The sequence below is a fragment of the Marmota marmota genome, unplaced genomic scaffold, assembly GCF_001458135.2.
Source record: "Marmota marmota marmota unplaced genomic scaffold, marMar, whole genome shotgun sequence".
Taxonomy (NCBI): Eukaryota; Metazoa; Chordata; class Mammalia; order Rodentia; family Sciuridae; genus Marmota; species Marmota marmota.
The window spans coordinates 21933430-21950927 of NW_025999977.1; the positions used below are offsets into that span (position 1 = coordinate 21933430).

The window sequence follows — 17498 nt, forward strand, 5'->3', positions numbered from 1 at the left end:
TTCACATATGTGTGTACATGTATTATAATGGAGTATAAAATATTTTCACTGCAGTAACTTTATAAATGATTCATGATCTTGTTGCCATTGTTCATAGCATCTACATATCCAATGTGGCTGTCTTAAATAAATGTCCGTGATGACAGTAATTTCAAAAGCCAGATGAAATTGCTGTACCACTGACATAAATCAAGAACATTTTCATCAGAGTATAGCTTTAGGCACAAAAAACAAGAGTTTAAAGAATTTCACTTAATTCTGAAAAGATAAATTGCCTTTCATTCCCTACAACCTGTTTCTTGTAGAGAAACTAATAGAATTCCAAGGCTGTAAAAAGCCTTGAGAAGTTATCAATCAATTAACCAACAGATGTTCATTAGCCACATCCATAGGAAAACAGTGGCCTCTGAGCACTTCTACCCACATCACTACAGGCAAAGTGATGACTTCATTCACACCCCACCCCCCAGGAGAGCTACAATCCATTATCCTTTCTACACTCTGGCCACAGCCAGGATGCACAAAGTTCATTCACACTTAATTCAGTCCTACGATGGCAGAGTGATTAAGAATCCAACCTCTGCACCCAGACTACCCAGAGGCTGATCCAGCTCTGCTATCTAAGAGCTGTGTGATCCCAGGAAAGTTACTTACTTCTTTGAACCTTGATTTCTCCATCTGAATGAGGGTAATGATAACATGAGCTTTAGATGGTTTTGTTGTCAGAATCAACCAGTTATATACACACAGAACAGGGAAAGTAGTGTACTCCAGTGGTACAGATGTGCTGCACATGTATTATTAATTTGACAAGTACTGCTTGATTTTTATATCCAATATTATTATCTAATTATTATGACTGTGCTAATAAAGAAACTGTGAATTCTACATAGAGTTGAAAATTATACCGGAGATGATCTAATTTTTTTAAAAAAAATTTTGACTTGTAGATGAACACAATATCTTTATTTTTATTTATGTGGTGCTGAGGCTTGAACCCAGTGCCTCACATATGCTAGGCAAGCACTCTTCCACTGAGCTACAACCCCAGCCATAGAGACAATCTAATTTGAGATTCATATTTTATAAGGAAAAAAATAGGGGAAGTTTTTAATAAAAATTTAAGAAAAAAAATTAAACCCAAGATGAAGATCTCATATTTGTACAATGTTAGAAATAAAACCTACCTACTTTTCTAGGGGAAACAAATCGTGAAAAATAAAACCACTTTTTCTCTTCAAGTTTTCTGGGATATTTTTCCTGGCTTTTGGAGTACTCTAAATACCCCATAATGTTTACTAATACACTCCTTAGACTTTGAGCTCCACGATAATGGCTATCCTGGCACGTGGAGCTTAGCTGATTATTTGTCAAATTCACAGATAAATGAATGAAAGATAAAGGGAAATCCCGTCATCTCAGTTCTGACCACTAGGGGGCACTCCGGGGCTTTGGTACTTGTTACTGTCACAGCCCAAATCTTAGGTCAGGAAATGCACATCACAAAATCTTCTTAGGTCTGTTTTGATATCCAGTTTCCCCTAAACCAAAATATTTAATATCTGAAACTGAATTGTTGAGGGTCCAAAGAAACGAATAATACAAGGATGACACACCAAAGTTCCTATGGCAGAGAGGCACAGTGGTGCACTCCTTATAATCCCAGCAGCTTGGGAGGCTGAGACAGGAGGATCACGAGTTCAAAGCCAGTCTCAGCAAAGGTGAGGCGCTAAGCAACTCAGTGAGACCCTGTCTCTAAAGAAAATAGAAAATAGGACTGGGGATGAGGCTCAGTGGTTGAGTAACCCTAAATTCAATCCCTAGTATCAAAAAGAAGAAAAAGAGAACTATTGGTAAGAGAGAGAGGCATGTTTGCTAATAGACACTCCAGCACTGCCATTATTACCCTTTCCAATTCTATGCCACTGTTTACACCGCCTGTGGCTAATCAGGGTTCTCATTCTCTTTCTGGGACTCTCTCTCTTTCCCTGCTCCTTCCTCTCTCTCCCCCAACAAGGCCTAAGCTCCTAGTTCTCCTTCCCACCTCAGTGTGATGAAATCTATGAGCTCCCCGCCCAGGCCAACCTTTGCTGTAAAGGAACAGTGAGAATGGAAGAGCTGGTAGAGAGACATTTCAGAGACCTGCAGCTCATCCCACCTCTCCTGAAATCGCAGGGGATTTCACCAATAGGAAAGGTTAAGCCAGGCTCACAATTTCCCAGGAAGAAAAGCAAAAGCAAAAATATTTTTAATTAGTGCATAGTAGACTAGCTCATATGTTCTCCACCAGTTTCTACAAAATATCTAATAGTAAAGGTTTTTCAGAAACTGGTTTGGAAAGCATGATATTTAAAATTTTTTTTTAAAGTCTTGTTCTCCAAACACACAAATCATATAAAAAAGCACACCGAAAACTAGAGATGACTTCTAGGACCCAGCTACTGTGTGTGTGGTCCACAGGGCCACACCAGCACTTGTTAGAGATTCAGGAGTGTCAGCCCCAGCCCCAGAGTTGGCCTCCATTTTAACAAGGTGGTTCATGTGGAAGCTTATTAAGAAACATTATCCTGAGACAAAGGCTTCCCCTCAGTCCCAATCTTCCTCTGCCTCCACCTCTTCTCAAGAGGCAAATCAGACTGCAGCCTACCAGGCACTTTCCTGTTCTCTGCATTGTCCTTCTCCCTCACATAACCAGCCCTCTTGGACCTGCACTCTCCTCTCCCCACTCTGACACAGCCCTCTTCTCCTTGTCTGGACCTTGATCTAATCTTGGCACCCAGATCTAATCTTCACCAAAGCTTTGATCCCTAAGGATTTGCTCAGACCACTATCACTGTACAATTGACTGAAATGCTTGTAAAATGCTATTCTGTATGGGCTTGGCGCTCTGACAATCTCCAGAAAGAATCCCTGAGGGCCAAGATCAAGTCCAACCAAAGTCCATTCTTGTAATTGTTCTCATTGAGCCCAACTGCTGGTAAATACCAGTAGGAAGTGACTAACAGGCCTCTAGAAGACAGGAACACAGGGAGCAGGAGGAATGATCTCTGCCTAAGAGACTAGATAGGGTTTCACAGGACAGTGACCAGGTCAGTAGTTCTCCTGAGCCTTGGCTGCAGTAGAAAAGCTTTTCACAAACATTAAAAACTGGTCCTCAGCCCCAGAGATGTGTTAGGGGCTTAGGTGTGTAGATGGGTACAGGTTGAATATCCCTTATTTGAGATGCTGGGGACCAGAAGAACTCCAGATTGCAAGTTGTTTTGTTTTTGTTGATGATGATGTTTTTTGGGGGTTTTTTTATTTCATAATATTTACATAGACATAATATCATTGGAATGGGACAAAAGTCTAAACGAACTTCATTTATGTCTCATATATACCTTATACATGTAGCCTGAAGCTAATTTTATACACTATTTTAAATAATTTTCTGCATAAAACTGAGTTTCATGGAATGGAATTTTCCACTTAAATGCTCAGAAACTTTCAAATTTGGGAGCATTTTGAATTTGTGGATTAGAAAAGTTCAACCTGTATGTTTTTAAAGCTCTAATGTGTCTAACATGCAGCCAGAATGGGGAAGCAGACTATTCACTCCAAAATGGGGAAACAGACTATTCACTTATTTACTTATGTGGTAAATAAGTATATTGATATCCAGTCCCCCCTGAACCAAAATATTTAACATCTGAAACTGAATTGTTGAAGGTCCAACGAAACAAATAATACAAGGATAACACACCAAAGTGTGGTTACTGGGAGTACTGGGAATTGAACCTGGGACATATACCACTGAGCTATATTCAAGCCCTTTTTATTTTTTAAGACAAGGTTGCAGTAAGTTGCCCAGGCTGACCTCAAACTTGCAATCCTCCTGCCTCTGCCTCCAAGTAGCTGGAATTATAGGCATGCACCACCATGCCCAACACAGACTTAATTTTAAAAAGGTGAATGATTGACAGATCCTAGGCTATCTCAGCTAATGGCAACACCATTCCCCACACTAGACACCCTGACTTTGTCCCCCCTGCCTTGCCCCCATGCCCAATCTGTCATCATCTTGGAGGAACCTCCTCTGAATTTCCTTATCCTTCCTTGTCAGCCTCCCTGTATCTATAACCTACTCCTGCATACCTCCCCTGCACTACACACCTGCCTTTCCAAAATGGGGTATGATACTGTCACAGTCATACCTGAGGACACCTCTGAGGACTTGGTGACAAACTCCACACCCCATAACATGGCTCACAAGATCTTCATGTGCTTCTTTCTTCTCCTACCACTCCCCAATTTTTAGTAGATTACCCACCTACAGGCCTGTGGTTCTGCTGTTTATATTCTGAGTGGAATCTGCTGATAGTTCTGTGCCAAGCTTAACCACCAGCTCTTGAGTAAAGCCTTCCCTCATACCCAGGCTTATCTCTCTTATTTCTGGGATCTCCACTGTGCATGTGTGTGCGTGCTGGAATAGCATACTTCTCCCCAGTGCACCTGGGGGGTTGCTCCTGGGTCTGTCTCACCTGCTACACTTACACATCTCTGGAGAACAGGGATCATGTTTGTGTATCTCCCCAGCATCCAGCACAGTCTGTAGCTGGAGGAAATTTAGTGGGTCTGCAATGAAGGAATGAGTCCTCCTCTCAAGAAATTCTTGTTGATTCCATCCATTATCTATACCATTCATGCTAGGAAAATCCAGTGTTATAACAGGATTATTTTCACAAGAAACTTTATATGCTGGTTCCACTTCCAAAATTAAAAAAAAAAAAAAAAGTATGAGTTCAGTTTGCAAAATAAGTGGTGGCCCTGGCCAGGTTAAACTGAGTGCTTAGTCCTTTCAGGTCCTCCAGGACTACCTGCTCCAAGCAGGTTATTGAGTGAGAAGGACAGTGCAGAGAAGCAGCAGGATGGTCTCCCTGTCTCTCTGCTCCCAGCTGGTGAAACCAGCAGGCTGAGCTCTGCACTCCTCTCTCAGATGCATAATCACTACCACAAATCTATGAAAAAAACATGTTTGATCTTTTGCTCCAACAACCATCTCTAGGACCAACAGAAAACTCCAGGAGTTGAGTTATCAGCCCTCAGGGGAGGCCTCTGGTTCTAGGAGGTTCCAGTAGGCATTCCAGCCTGCCTGCCTTCCCAGCTTTCTTTTTTTTTTTTTTTTTATTTCCTTTAATAAGATAAAAGCCAATATATCCTGATTTTGTTTAACCCTCACAACCTCAAAGTAGCACAAGTAGCTTTCACAAAAGATCACTGAAAACCTGGTTCCCAAGATCTTCTACTTGTTTCCCTGGCATGCAGACAATCTGAGAACCATTCAACTTGCCTCAACAGACTAGTTATAAAAGAAGGCAGGAGAAGATTCTGACCTTCTCATCACACTGGAGTTGGCCAGAAGGTGCAGTCAGAGGCTATCCATTGGGACCATGCTAACCCAGCACTCCCCACCCTGCCTGGGCCCCAGCTAACCTTGCTGGGGAACAGACTCCCAGCTAATGTGGGAGTCACAAGAACACTGAGGGGTGGAACACAGCTTTAATGAAGGAGAAGACTACAGTGTGGGGACTTCTCTTCTGGACAGGGACCTAGGTTCCTCAGTCCTCCAAGTCTATGTCTCTCACTTGCTGATCTTTGTCTGTAGCTCAAGCTCTAGTCAGTTGACAGATGTCACCAGAGAATTACAAGTCATGGAGAAGGTGGTCCACAGCCACCCGGGGAGCACTCCATGCTGCCCCTCTATCCACGGTAGCTGGGGCTTGCTCTTCCTGCTTTAGATCATTACAAAGTCTGTAGGGAAGTGTACACTGCCCTGCAATGAGATTCACTTGGGAGCTCTCTAAACATGCTGGTACCTAGGCCCTTGCCCTAGGGGTTCTGACTAAATTGGCACGGAGCAGGGCCTGAACATCCAGATTATTTACAAGCTCTCGGGACATTCCAATTTATGGTCAGGTGTGAGAAACACTATCACAGGGCCATCCCAAGTAAAAGTTCTTCTTCTCAAATCCACAGGCTGGAGAGGTCTCAGATGAGCTTAAATTTCCCTAAAGGACTAGAGCAGCCATGAGCTATTTGGAAACAGGGACCAGATCTTACCCAGCTTTACCCTCACACTTGCTACTGCACTTGGTATAGAGTAAGTGCTCAGTTTGACTGAATACATGAGTGAATGAATGAATGAATGAGTGCATCAACTCAGATCTCCCAAACCTGCCCAAATTCACCTCCATAACTAGAAGAATAACTTTTAAGAAAGGAATAGCCCTAATTTCCAAATTTCCCTTGTTGTTTCATGATATTAAGCCCACTACTAACTTACTATTCTAAAATGAATGTGGGGCTAGAACTGGCTTTTCAAAGTTCTGACCTTCTAGATTGCTTGCTCTGCAGATTTTTAAAAATAAACTGAATTTTTAATACTTGGATTGTGTCTAATTCTAAAACAACCATTTGAGATAGTTAAATAGGTAAATTCAGCCCCCCAAAAATCAATTTGGTTAAAAAAAAAAAAAAAGTAAGCCAGTCTTATTTCCAAGAGCAGGGAGGGAGCAAAACCTAAGGAGGAAGCATACTGGCTAAGAATTCAAAAAAGTTCAAGTGTACTCATGAATGGCAGGTCTTTAAAGATTAATTAGGGAATCTAAGCTATGTTAGAAACATTTTTAATATTTGATGTTGACAGGTTGATGTCAAAAAGCCCAAGGGTATGTCTGCATATTTTCCCTCATGCACCATCCACAACAAACTCCTAGCCCAGGATCCTATCTCTTAAGATATTAAGAAAGATGTAAAAAGTTAAACTTCTGTGGTAGAAATAGGCCCAAAAGGAAACAAATAAACCAGCTGTTGGGCTAACTGTTCCCTTTCCCACAGGTCTAGGTAAACTGGCCTCAGCTGACAAGTTACCATCTGTCTCTGCCTGGTTGCAACCCAAGGAGAAGGGAAAAAACATTTATGTTATTTCCTAAGAAAATCAACTTAGGTGTTGAATATTTACTTGAATTTTTATCAGGAAGCCGATCTATCTTCCACACCACAGCCCGGTAGGCACTCTCATATTTGGCTGACCCCACAGTGACCTGAATGACAGGTTCAGATTCAGGTTCATGTAAACTCCCCAGACAGGCCCTGCGGTTCATTTTGGCTTTCAGGGACTTCTGCCTCTGGAGGTTCATGGTCCAGAGAGCCTTGATCCACTGAGACGGGACAGGAAAGTGTATCATTATATTGTCACAGCACCTCAAGGAACTGGAGTGGGATGGCCTCTGAGCCAACGGGGCCATGTTGACAAAGGCCTGAAGTTCCACGTAGGCGCCTTGGACAACCACGATGGACTTCACAGAAAAGGGAAGCTCGTCCCCATCATACAAAGTCTTAAAACGCATCAGCTCAAACCGGCAGGCATCAAGAGGGACAAACTTAACGATTCTTGACTGCTGATATTCTTGTCCTTTCACACACTTATGAAAATGGTAGTCAAGAATCTCGATCCACTTCTTTTCTGGATCTTTTTCAAAACAGCATTCATCTTGCTTTTGCAGTCCAAGGTCATTCAAGGTTAAAAAGCACTCCACGTTCCCATTCACAAAGCAGAGGCAATGGATTTGAGTTATGACAGCACTTTCAACCAATTTCCCATCCTCTTTTGTGACTTTACCCCAAAAGTTGTCCACAATTTCCAGGGAAATTTCTTGCTCCTCATAGTTCTTCTTTGGTTTGGGAACGACTGGCAGCTTCAGCAGCTCCTCCTCCACAGTAGTCAGGAAGTCCAGGAAGTCCCGGTACTCTGTGGACCCCAACTTCAACATCTGCTCTACGTCTGGTTCATGAACGACTTCTGTCTTAGAATGGTATTTCCTTTTTTCTGTGTAAGACACATGTTCAATCTTCACAGTATGGATTTTCCCCGCCACACTAAAGTTCTCAACTTTGGGTTCAGAAAGTCTGCAATGTGGGTCAAGCTGGAACTCTTTGAATGGCTTCTCCAAGCCCTTCTCATAATACATTTGCAAAATTCCTCCGGGTAAGACTTTCAGAAAAATTGGGCCCCATTGCCGGGAAGACATCATGTTCTTCTTTTCAGGGATTCTCAGCATGAAGGACCATCCGGCTTTGGGCTGACTCCTGAAAAGCGTATGGGGGACAAAGGAAGAGATAGAGTCTTCGGCATAGGGACACTGCGCAGACAAATTTCCAAGAGGGTCTTGGTGCTCGGCTGACTGGAAGTGTTCAAGCTTCTCACAGATGTAGTCAAGGGAACATTTATTTAGGCTTTTTTGATCCATAGGCATCTCCCTGTCTCTTGACGAGAAAGTCTTTCTGCTTCCCGAGGGGTCAAAGGTGAACTGAGAAGTGCTGCCTTCATCTTTCCAAAATGGACTTGAAAAAGCGCAGTCCTCCTGAAAATACTGAAACTGGGGAGCATCACTTTGCAGACCTCCACCTTCAGCCTGCTGAGGACTCGTTTCATCTGAGAGACCCACTCTGGGAGCTGGAGGTGTACATGAGGGGTCCTTAGGTACGAAAGCCTGGGAGACACAGGTGGACTTAGTAGACAATAAGGAGGAACCTGTTCCTGTTGGCACAAGTGGACAGTTTGGAGAAGATTCTGGAATGGGATAAAGGACATGAACCCCTGATTTAGGGATGCTGGGAAAACCTGGGAAGTCTTTGGTTGGTGTAGAAAGGGGAGAATTACTTGGAGGTCCCGGACTAAAGTAAAAATCAACAATGGGAGAAGACAGCGGGGTACTGCTGGTGGAGGAAGGCCCACTGGGAAATTCTCTGAGACCAGGCAGGTTCAGTTTAAGTCCATTTGGTCTACAGACACTTTGATTCTCCAGAGGGAAATTCTTGGACTTTGGAGAAGACTGAAAAGCAGGGTCGTCATCAAAGGTGACCCAATTGCCTGGGTTTGTGGAGCACATCTTCAGGAGGAGGCTGTGGCCTTGTCAAGGAACCAGATATGTTGTCTCTGTTCAAGGAGAAAGAGAAAATAGGCATAGAAAATAAAGAGGAAAAAAACAAGTTACTAGAGGTCTTTAGTTATGAAAAACACTTGGATATACAAATACACATAATTACTGAGTACAAACAAGTGTTTAGAGATGAATTCTTTTAATAGCTGAATGGATATTATATTTTTAAAAAGGATCCAACTGTAGGCTGTCTACACGAGACTCACTTTGGTTTAAGAATACATATAGGCTAAAAGTGAACAGATGAAGAAGGATACTCCATGCACCTGGAGATCAAAGTAGAACAGGGAAGGTAGTAGCTTAAATCTAGAATGTCCCCCTAAAGGCCAATGTGTTAGGAGGCTTGGTCCTCAGCTCCCTGTACAAATGAGAGGTGATATAGCCTTTAGGGCCTAGTGGGAAGAACTTAGATCACTGGGGGTGTGCTCTTGAAGGAAATTGTGGAACCCCATTTTTTCCTCTCTCTCTCTTTTTGCACCCAGCTGAGATGACTGGGCTTCCTCTTCCATGTGCTTCTGCCATGAGATGCTGCCTTGTCACAAGCCCAAAAGCAGGGGCCAAGCATGGACTCAAACCTCCAAAATTGTAAGCCAAAATAAACCTTTCCGATTTTTAAGTTTATTATCTCCAGTATTGTATAACAGTAACAGAAAGCTAACACAGGGGGCCATATTTATATTAGATAAAACAAACTATAAGTCAAAAACTGTTAGATAAGACCAAAAGAACTTATAATGGTAAAAAGGCCAATTCATAAGGAGGCAATAACAATTATATATGAACCCAACATCGGAGCAACAAAATATATGAAACAAACATTGACAGAAGAAAGAAACAGACAGCTATTACGGTTTCAATATTAGGTGTCCCCCAAAAGCTTCTGTGTGAGACAATGCTAAAGAAACTTTAGAGATGAAATGATTGTGTTATGAAAGTCTTAATCTAATCAGTGCATTAAATCTCTGATAGGGATTAACTGAGTGGTAACTATAAGCAGGTAGGGCGTGGCTGTAGCTGTGACTGGAGGAGGGGGTTCCCTGCGCTGTGCCTACCATGATGTTCTGCTTCACCTTAAGGAATGGAGCTAATTGTCTATGGACTGAGACCTCCGAAACCATAAGCCCCAAAATAAACTTTTCCTGCTCTAATTGTTCTTGTCAGGTCTTTTTGGTCACAGTGGTGAAAAAGCGGACTAAACCAAGAGCCAAACAATATTAGGAGATTTCAATATACTACTTCTTTTTTTAATACTGGAGATTGAACTCAAGGGCATTCTACCACTAAGCTACACCCCAGTCCTTTTATTTTTCTTTTCAGGCAGAATCCTGCTAAGATGTCCAAACTGGCCTTGAATTTGTGATCCTCCTGCTTTAGCCTCCTGAGTAGCTGGGTTTATGGGTGTGCACTACTGTTCCCAGATTCCATATCCCACTTTAAATAATAATTACATCATCCGGACAGAAGATCAATTAACCAAGAAAAGACTGAGGACTTGAACAACACTATAGATTAAATGGACCTACCAGACAATATGCAGAACATTCCCAACAGTGGCAGAATGATTACACATTCTTCTCAAGCACACAGAACATTCACCAGATCACGTTAGGTCACAAAACAAGTCATAATTTAGGAAGACCAAAACCACACAAGTATCTTTGCCAACCACAATAGAATAAAACTGGAAATCAGATACAGAAGGAGGAATCAAATAATATCTGGAAAGACACAAATATGTGGAAATTAAACAAAACACAACTCAAATAATGGATAAATGCCGCAGTCTGGCTGGGCAAAATAACCGGAGGTGGCGGGGGGGGGGGNGTCTGGCTGGGCAAAATAACCGGAGGGGGGGGGGGGGGGGGGACGGACAAGCAACTTGTGAAGATTGATACAGTGGGAGCCCCTTTATTGTAGGACAGCAGAGGTATATATACATAACTGAATACACAGCTTGACTCAATTTAGCCTCATCCAGTTACAGCAATCAGTCATTAAGGAATCCTCATCATCTTAATAATTATACACAGCTTAACTTAATTGACATAATCTAGACACAGCAGTCAGTCATTAAGGAATCTCCATCATCTTAATGGCTCGATGGCGTTACTGCTCAAACCACTCCTCCTGGCAAAGTGCCAGGCGCCATCTTGACTTGTCTGTGGCCCTCAACAGTAAACTGTATAGTCCACACATTGCAAACAAAAAAAGGGGGTAGCAAGAGACAGAATTAGAAAATATCCCAAGACAAATAAAAATGAGCATAACAAATTTAAGGCAAGAGCAGTACAAAAGGGAAATTAATGGCCATAATGTCTACATTAAAAAATAAGAAAAATGTCAAAAGAAGTAACATCACTTTATGCCTCAAGAAGCTAGAAAAAAAATAAACTAGGTCTAAAATTAACAAGAGAAAAATAATAGAATACAGCAAAAATTGATGAAATAGAAAACAGAGCTGGCTGGGTAAGGAGGCACATGCCTATAATTCTTGAGACAGGAGTCCCCTGTGTTTCTCCTTTGCTAGCAAAGCAATAAAATGTTTTCAAAAATAAATAAATAAATAAATAAATAAGAAGAAGAAAATCGAAAATAGGAATAAAAAGCTATGAAACTGTGAATTGCTTTTTTGAAAAGATCAACAAAAATGACAAATCTTTAGCTAAACTCATAAAGGATACAAACCTTAAAATTAGAAATAAAAAAGATGACATTACAACGAATACCCCATAAATAAAAGGTATTCTAAGTGACTACTATGAACAATCATATACTAACAAATCAGATTACAAGAGAAATGGATAAATTTCTAGAAACATACAACCTACCAATACTGAATCATAAGAAAACAGAATATCTGAACAGATCTATAACTAGTAAGATAATTCAATTAGTGATGAAAAATCTCCCAACCAAAAAAAAAAAAAATTCAGGACCAGATGGTTTCCCGGCTGCTTTCTACAAAACACTCAAAGAATTGATGCCAAACTCTTTCAAACTCTTCCAAAGAACTGAAGAGGAGGGAACACTTCCAAACTCATAATGCCAGTGTAACCCTGACACCAAAGCCAGCGAGACACTACAAGAAAAGAAAGCAAAGGCCAAATATTCCCAAGCAAATATAAATGCAAAAATCCTCATTAAAATCTCTGGAAACCAAATTCAACTGCACATCAAAATGATCCTACACCATAGCCATGTGGGATTCATCCCTGAGATGCAAGGATGGTTCAATGTGCAATAATCAATCAACATGATCCACCACGTTAACAGAATGAAGGATAAAATCGACAGTCTTCTCAATAGATAAAGAAAAAGCATTTCATAAAATTTAACAAACACTTTCAAGAAAAAAATATTCAGATTAGTAATAAAAGAAAATTACCTCAATATAATTTCCATGTATAAAAATCCCAAAGATAACACCATAAATCCCAATGATTTTCACCAACTAACAACAAATTATCCAAAAGGGACATTAAGAAAACAATCTTATGTGCAATTATATCAAGAGGAAGAAAATACTTAGTAATAAACATAACTAAGGAAACAAAAGAATATAAAACATCGAAGCTATCTAATGTCACTGAAAAAATTAAGACACAAATATGTAAAAAGATATCCGTTATTCATGGATTGGAAGATTTAAAATTGTTAAAATGGCCATACCACATAAAGCAATTATAGATTCAATATAGTTCTTATCAAAATCTAAATGGCATTTTTTATCAAAAATAGAAAAAAATTATAAAATTCATATGGAACCACAAAGGATCCTAAATAGTCAAAACAATCTAGATAAAAAGAACAAATCTGAAGGCCTCACACCAATTGACTTCAAACATATACCAAAGCTAAGATAAGCAATACGGTTCGGTACTGGTCTAAAGGCACATCTGCAGACTAATTGGACAGATGGTACAGTCTAGAAATAAATCCATGGTCAATGATACCTGATAAGGGTGCCAAGAATACACAACGGGGAAGGGATACTTTCTTCAACAAAAGGTATTCAGAAAACTGCATATCCCCACATAAAACAATGAAATTGCTACATCATCTTACACCAGACACAAAAATCAACACAGGATGGATAAAAGACCTAAAGGTAAGACCTAAAAATGTCAAACTCCTAGAATAAAATATGGGGGAAATTTTCATAATTTTGATCTTGGTAATGATTATTGAATATGACACCAAAGTACAGGCAACTAAAGCAAAAATAGACAAATGGGACTTTATCAAACCAAAAAGCTTCTGCACAGCAAAGAAACAGTCATGCAAACCATATATATGATAAGGGGTTAATATTTTTAAAAAATACATAAGGAACTCAAATAATTCAATAGCAAAAAAACAAATAATTTGATTAGAAAATGGACAAAAGGACTTAGATATTTCTCCTCAAAAGACAGAGAGCCAACACATACATGAAAAGATGCTCAGCATCACCAATCATCAGAGAAAGACAAATCAAAACCCGAGGAATCATGTTGTACCTGCTAGAAGGATCAGTATAAAAAATAAACAAATAGGGCTGGGGATGTAGCTCAGCGGTAGAGCACCTGCCTTGCATGCACAAGGCCCTGGGTTCCATCGCCAGCACTAGTTGAATGAATAAATAAAAAGTTGGCAAGATAGTGCAAATAATGGAACTTCTGTACATTTTTGGTGGGAATGTTAAAATGGTACAGCCACTATGGAAAACAGTATAAAAGTTCCTTAAAAAAATTAAAAATATGGCTACCATATTTCCAAACAATCCACATCTTGGTATTTATCCAACAGAATTGAAAACAGGATCTTGAAAAGAGATTTTCACTCCCATGTTCCTTGCACCCAATTTTCACAATAACCAGCAGGTGGAAACAACCTAAATGCTGACTGATGGGTGAAAGAATAAAGAAAAAGCAGTATATGCATACAATAAGATACTTTTCAGTCTTAAATTAAGAGAATTCTAACACAAGCTACAACACAGAGAGAGCTTGAGCAACTCAGGCTAAGTGAAATAAGCCAGTCACAGGAGGCAAGTACTGCAAGATCTCACATATGCAAAGTATCAAAAGTTGTCAGATTCATAGGCAGAAAGTAAATGGTGGTTGCCAGAGGCAGCAGGGAGGGAGTAATTGTTCAATAGGTATAGTTTCAGTCACTCAAGATCAAAAAGTTCTAGAAATCTTCTGCACAACAATGTGAATATAATTAACAATACTATGTTGTACCCTTAAAATTTTGTTAAAAGGGTCTACCTCATTGTGGTTTTCACGATTGAAAAAAAAAACTGTCCTATTTTCTAATTAAATCACTAAGTTTACTATGTAGCCAGACCTTGTTATCCTGTGGAAAATATAGGAGGAAAATCTAAAAATCTAATTTATAATAAACTTTTTTCAAAATAAACTAATAATGCATTAACAGCTCATCAGTGAGGTTTATAGTTTAGAAACATTTGTTAATTCATGATCTTGTTCATCAAAATGACCCTGTGAAATGTACATTGTTATTTCTGTTTCATAGATAGTTTTGTTCCATTGTCTAAAGTCACTCGGGAAATAGAAGACAGAATCAGGATTTTTTAAAATAACAGCTTTATTGAGATATAATTCACATACCATAAACTCTACCCTTTTCAACAAAGTATACAATTCAGTGGATTTAGTTGATTGAGTTGTGCAACCATCAGCACTGATTCTAGAACATTTTTATTATCCCCCAAAGACCCTGTATCTATTTAGCAGTCACTCCCCATTTTCCCCTTTTCCCAGGCTCTGGCAACCACCCATCTATCTTCTGTCTCTATAAACTTGCCTTTTCTGGACGTTTTAGGTATGTAGAAATATACAACGTATGACCTTCTATGTCCGGATTCCACCACCTGGCATGTTTTCAAGGTTCACCATGGTATAGCACCTATCAGTACTTCATTCCTTTTTATGGCTGGATAATATTCCATTGTGTGGCTGTACCCATTTTGTTTACTCCGTTCGTCAGTTGGTAGACATGTGGTTTGTTCAGTTTCTTTAGCTGATATGAATAATGCTGCTGTACATATTTGTGAGTTTTTGTTTTTGTTTTTCAGGTAATAGGAATTGAACCCAAAGGCCCTCTACCAATGAACTACCATCCCCAGCCCTTCTTATTTTTTTACTTTGAGACAGGATCTCACTAAGTTGCCCAGGCTGGACTCAAACTTGCAACCCTCCTGCCTCAGCCTCCTGAGTCACTGGGATTACAGGCACGTACCACCATCCCACCTCGCCTGTGTGTAAATTTTGTGTGATCATTTCTCTGGAGTATATATTCAGGTATGGAAAGAACCAGATGTGAACACAGGTCACTTCAGTCCAATCTGATATGAAATTATTCCAAATGGCACCAGAGTCAAGGAGCTGAAAAGACCACTGCACTGACCTAGAGATAGGGTCACCCGAATATTGGGCGCCACGGTCACTCACGAGCTGTGTGCACAGCCTCTCAGAACATTCAGTGATTGCCCCAGAGTGATCTCTGGAGTCCTTTCCAACTCTAAAACAATTCTATGGTGGTGGACATTCAGTTGAAAATTTTTAGAAAAGCAGAAACAGTTACCACCGAGTTCATGGGCCTCAGTGCTAAGGTTTTTAACCAGACACCCAAAAGCAACAGAATAAAACTACTGATGTGAAACTGACAACCTGCTGTGACAGTGCCCACAGGAAAGGCCACACTCCCTCCAGCCCTCTCTCTCCTTGTGGGTAATGAGGGTCTAACCAATGCAATCATCCCAGCTTGGAAAAAAGCCAGAGCAGAGAGAGGGGGCCTGGGGCTCCTCTGGGGACAGAGCCCTCAGTGTTGTCATCTGCTGCCTCCACACATTCCTGAGGGAGGGCACAAAAACACACAGTGGCGCAGCAGCCGGCTGCTAGCTCTCGGGAGGGCACTTCACTGTCCCCTTTAGGCTGAAGCTGCCAAAAAGCACTTGCCCTGGGAGCAGAAAGAGCCGTGTCTCCACGGGATACCGCCAGGGGGCTCCGGGCAGGAAATCAGCAGCAGGGTTTCTTGACCTGTCCTCTTCCCACCCTCCTCATGAGGACTCCAGCCAAAACAACTCCCTACATAGGATGAGAGACTGTGAAAATATTTACTTTAGTTGAGTTTATTAAAAAGAAAGAGAAGCCCAAGAGAAGAAATAACTCAGCTTCAAACTGAGATCCTGTGCCAAACATTTTGCCTCTTCAGTTTTCCCCTGGTAACGTCAAAGTTTGGAAGGGTGGTGTTCATTTCTTTCGTGTTTGTTTGTTATGAGACAAATACAGTGATTTCCATAAGCCAGGAAAAGAAATCAATCCCATTTCTAATCAATCCCATTTCTCTGTAAGCAGACCAAAAATTCTTCTACCTTGAACCCAAAAATCCACGTAAGGTGCACCCCCACCCAATCCCTAGCCCCCTCCTGGTGCAGGATTCTTCTGGAAGAGACCCTCAGCAAATGTGCCATGAGTTTCACTCATCCCAACAGAATCCTGCATCCTGACCAACAGGAACCAAAACTTTTATCCCTGCAGGCAGGAGGCGTATAATGCTGCTCTGAACAAGCAGGTTTGTTTCCTCCATACTCCTCTTTCTCCCCTTTTCTGTCCCTCTTGCTGCCTTTCTTTATCAGACCTTCTGCACATATTTCTTTTTCTGTCATACCTCTGTTACCCCCCTCCCTATAAATGACCTCATCTTTCTATTCTGGCCCCAGAGCCCCCACCAGTCAATTGGCCCAAAGTCAACAACTAGGACCATTTCCATCCAGTGCTTTCCTTCCCTCCTGAACTTCACAGGGAAAGGAGGCCACACCTTGCTCAAAGCCCCAGACTATAAGAAGCCTGCTAGGTCTTGGGAAGGGATGGGAAAGCCCAGGGCAGTTGAGATGCATCTTCTACTACTGTACCCCAGCTGCACGGAGACACTGAAGGCAGAAGTCTTCAAGCAGCAGCATCTGTTTAACCTTACTTTGTTTCATTGTGTTTCCTACATTTGTAAGTGGCATATGATCTAATATACACCGTGCTCCCCAGAGCACTGACAGAGCCCTGACATGGGCAATATCTCATTTAAACTTTATAACAATCCAAACTGGACTACAACATTTAGGCATCTTCCCCAAAGTCTAGAATCCAGTGAGCGCAGAGCTGGGAACTCAGAGCTCCGGGCTGCCAGTCCCCCAGCCACCTTCCTCAGAGGCAAAGACCCTCCAGTCTGACTCTCATTCTTCCTCAACTGTGAACTCCATCCCTCCCTGAACACCCCAAACCCTCCAGAGGGCCTAATTTCAGTCAATCTGGATCATGCTACAAACTCCTAGAAGACAATTCCAGACAAAGTTCAGAGACAGGGAAAGTCACCAAGACCCTGAGGAGTGAGGCACACAAAGAGAAGGGAAATGTATCATGGTAGAAAGTTCTAGAAATCTATGTCCAAGGTTTAAAAATTTGTAAGTGGAGTACTTGCTTTTCTTTAAGACTATTAGACATTATTTATAGCCAC

At 41.1% G+C, this 17498-nt stretch overlaps 1 protein-coding gene across 5 annotated transcripts in view; it reads right to left on the reverse strand.

The window, feature by feature from the left end:
- Positions 1–17498, reverse strand: part of Ston1 (stonin 1) — a 56067-nt gene that overhangs the window by 12611 nt on the left and 25958 nt on the right. For all 5 annotated transcript variants that reach the window (XM_015479681.2, XM_048804411.1, XM_048804410.1 and 2 more), the window contains one exon: positions 7001–8977. In XM_015479681.2, coding sequence (XP_015335167.1) covers positions 7001–8930 — 1930 coding nt within the window. In that variant the 5' untranslated portion in view covers positions 8931–8977. The remainder of the gene's footprint in view (positions 1–7000; positions 8978–17498) is intronic.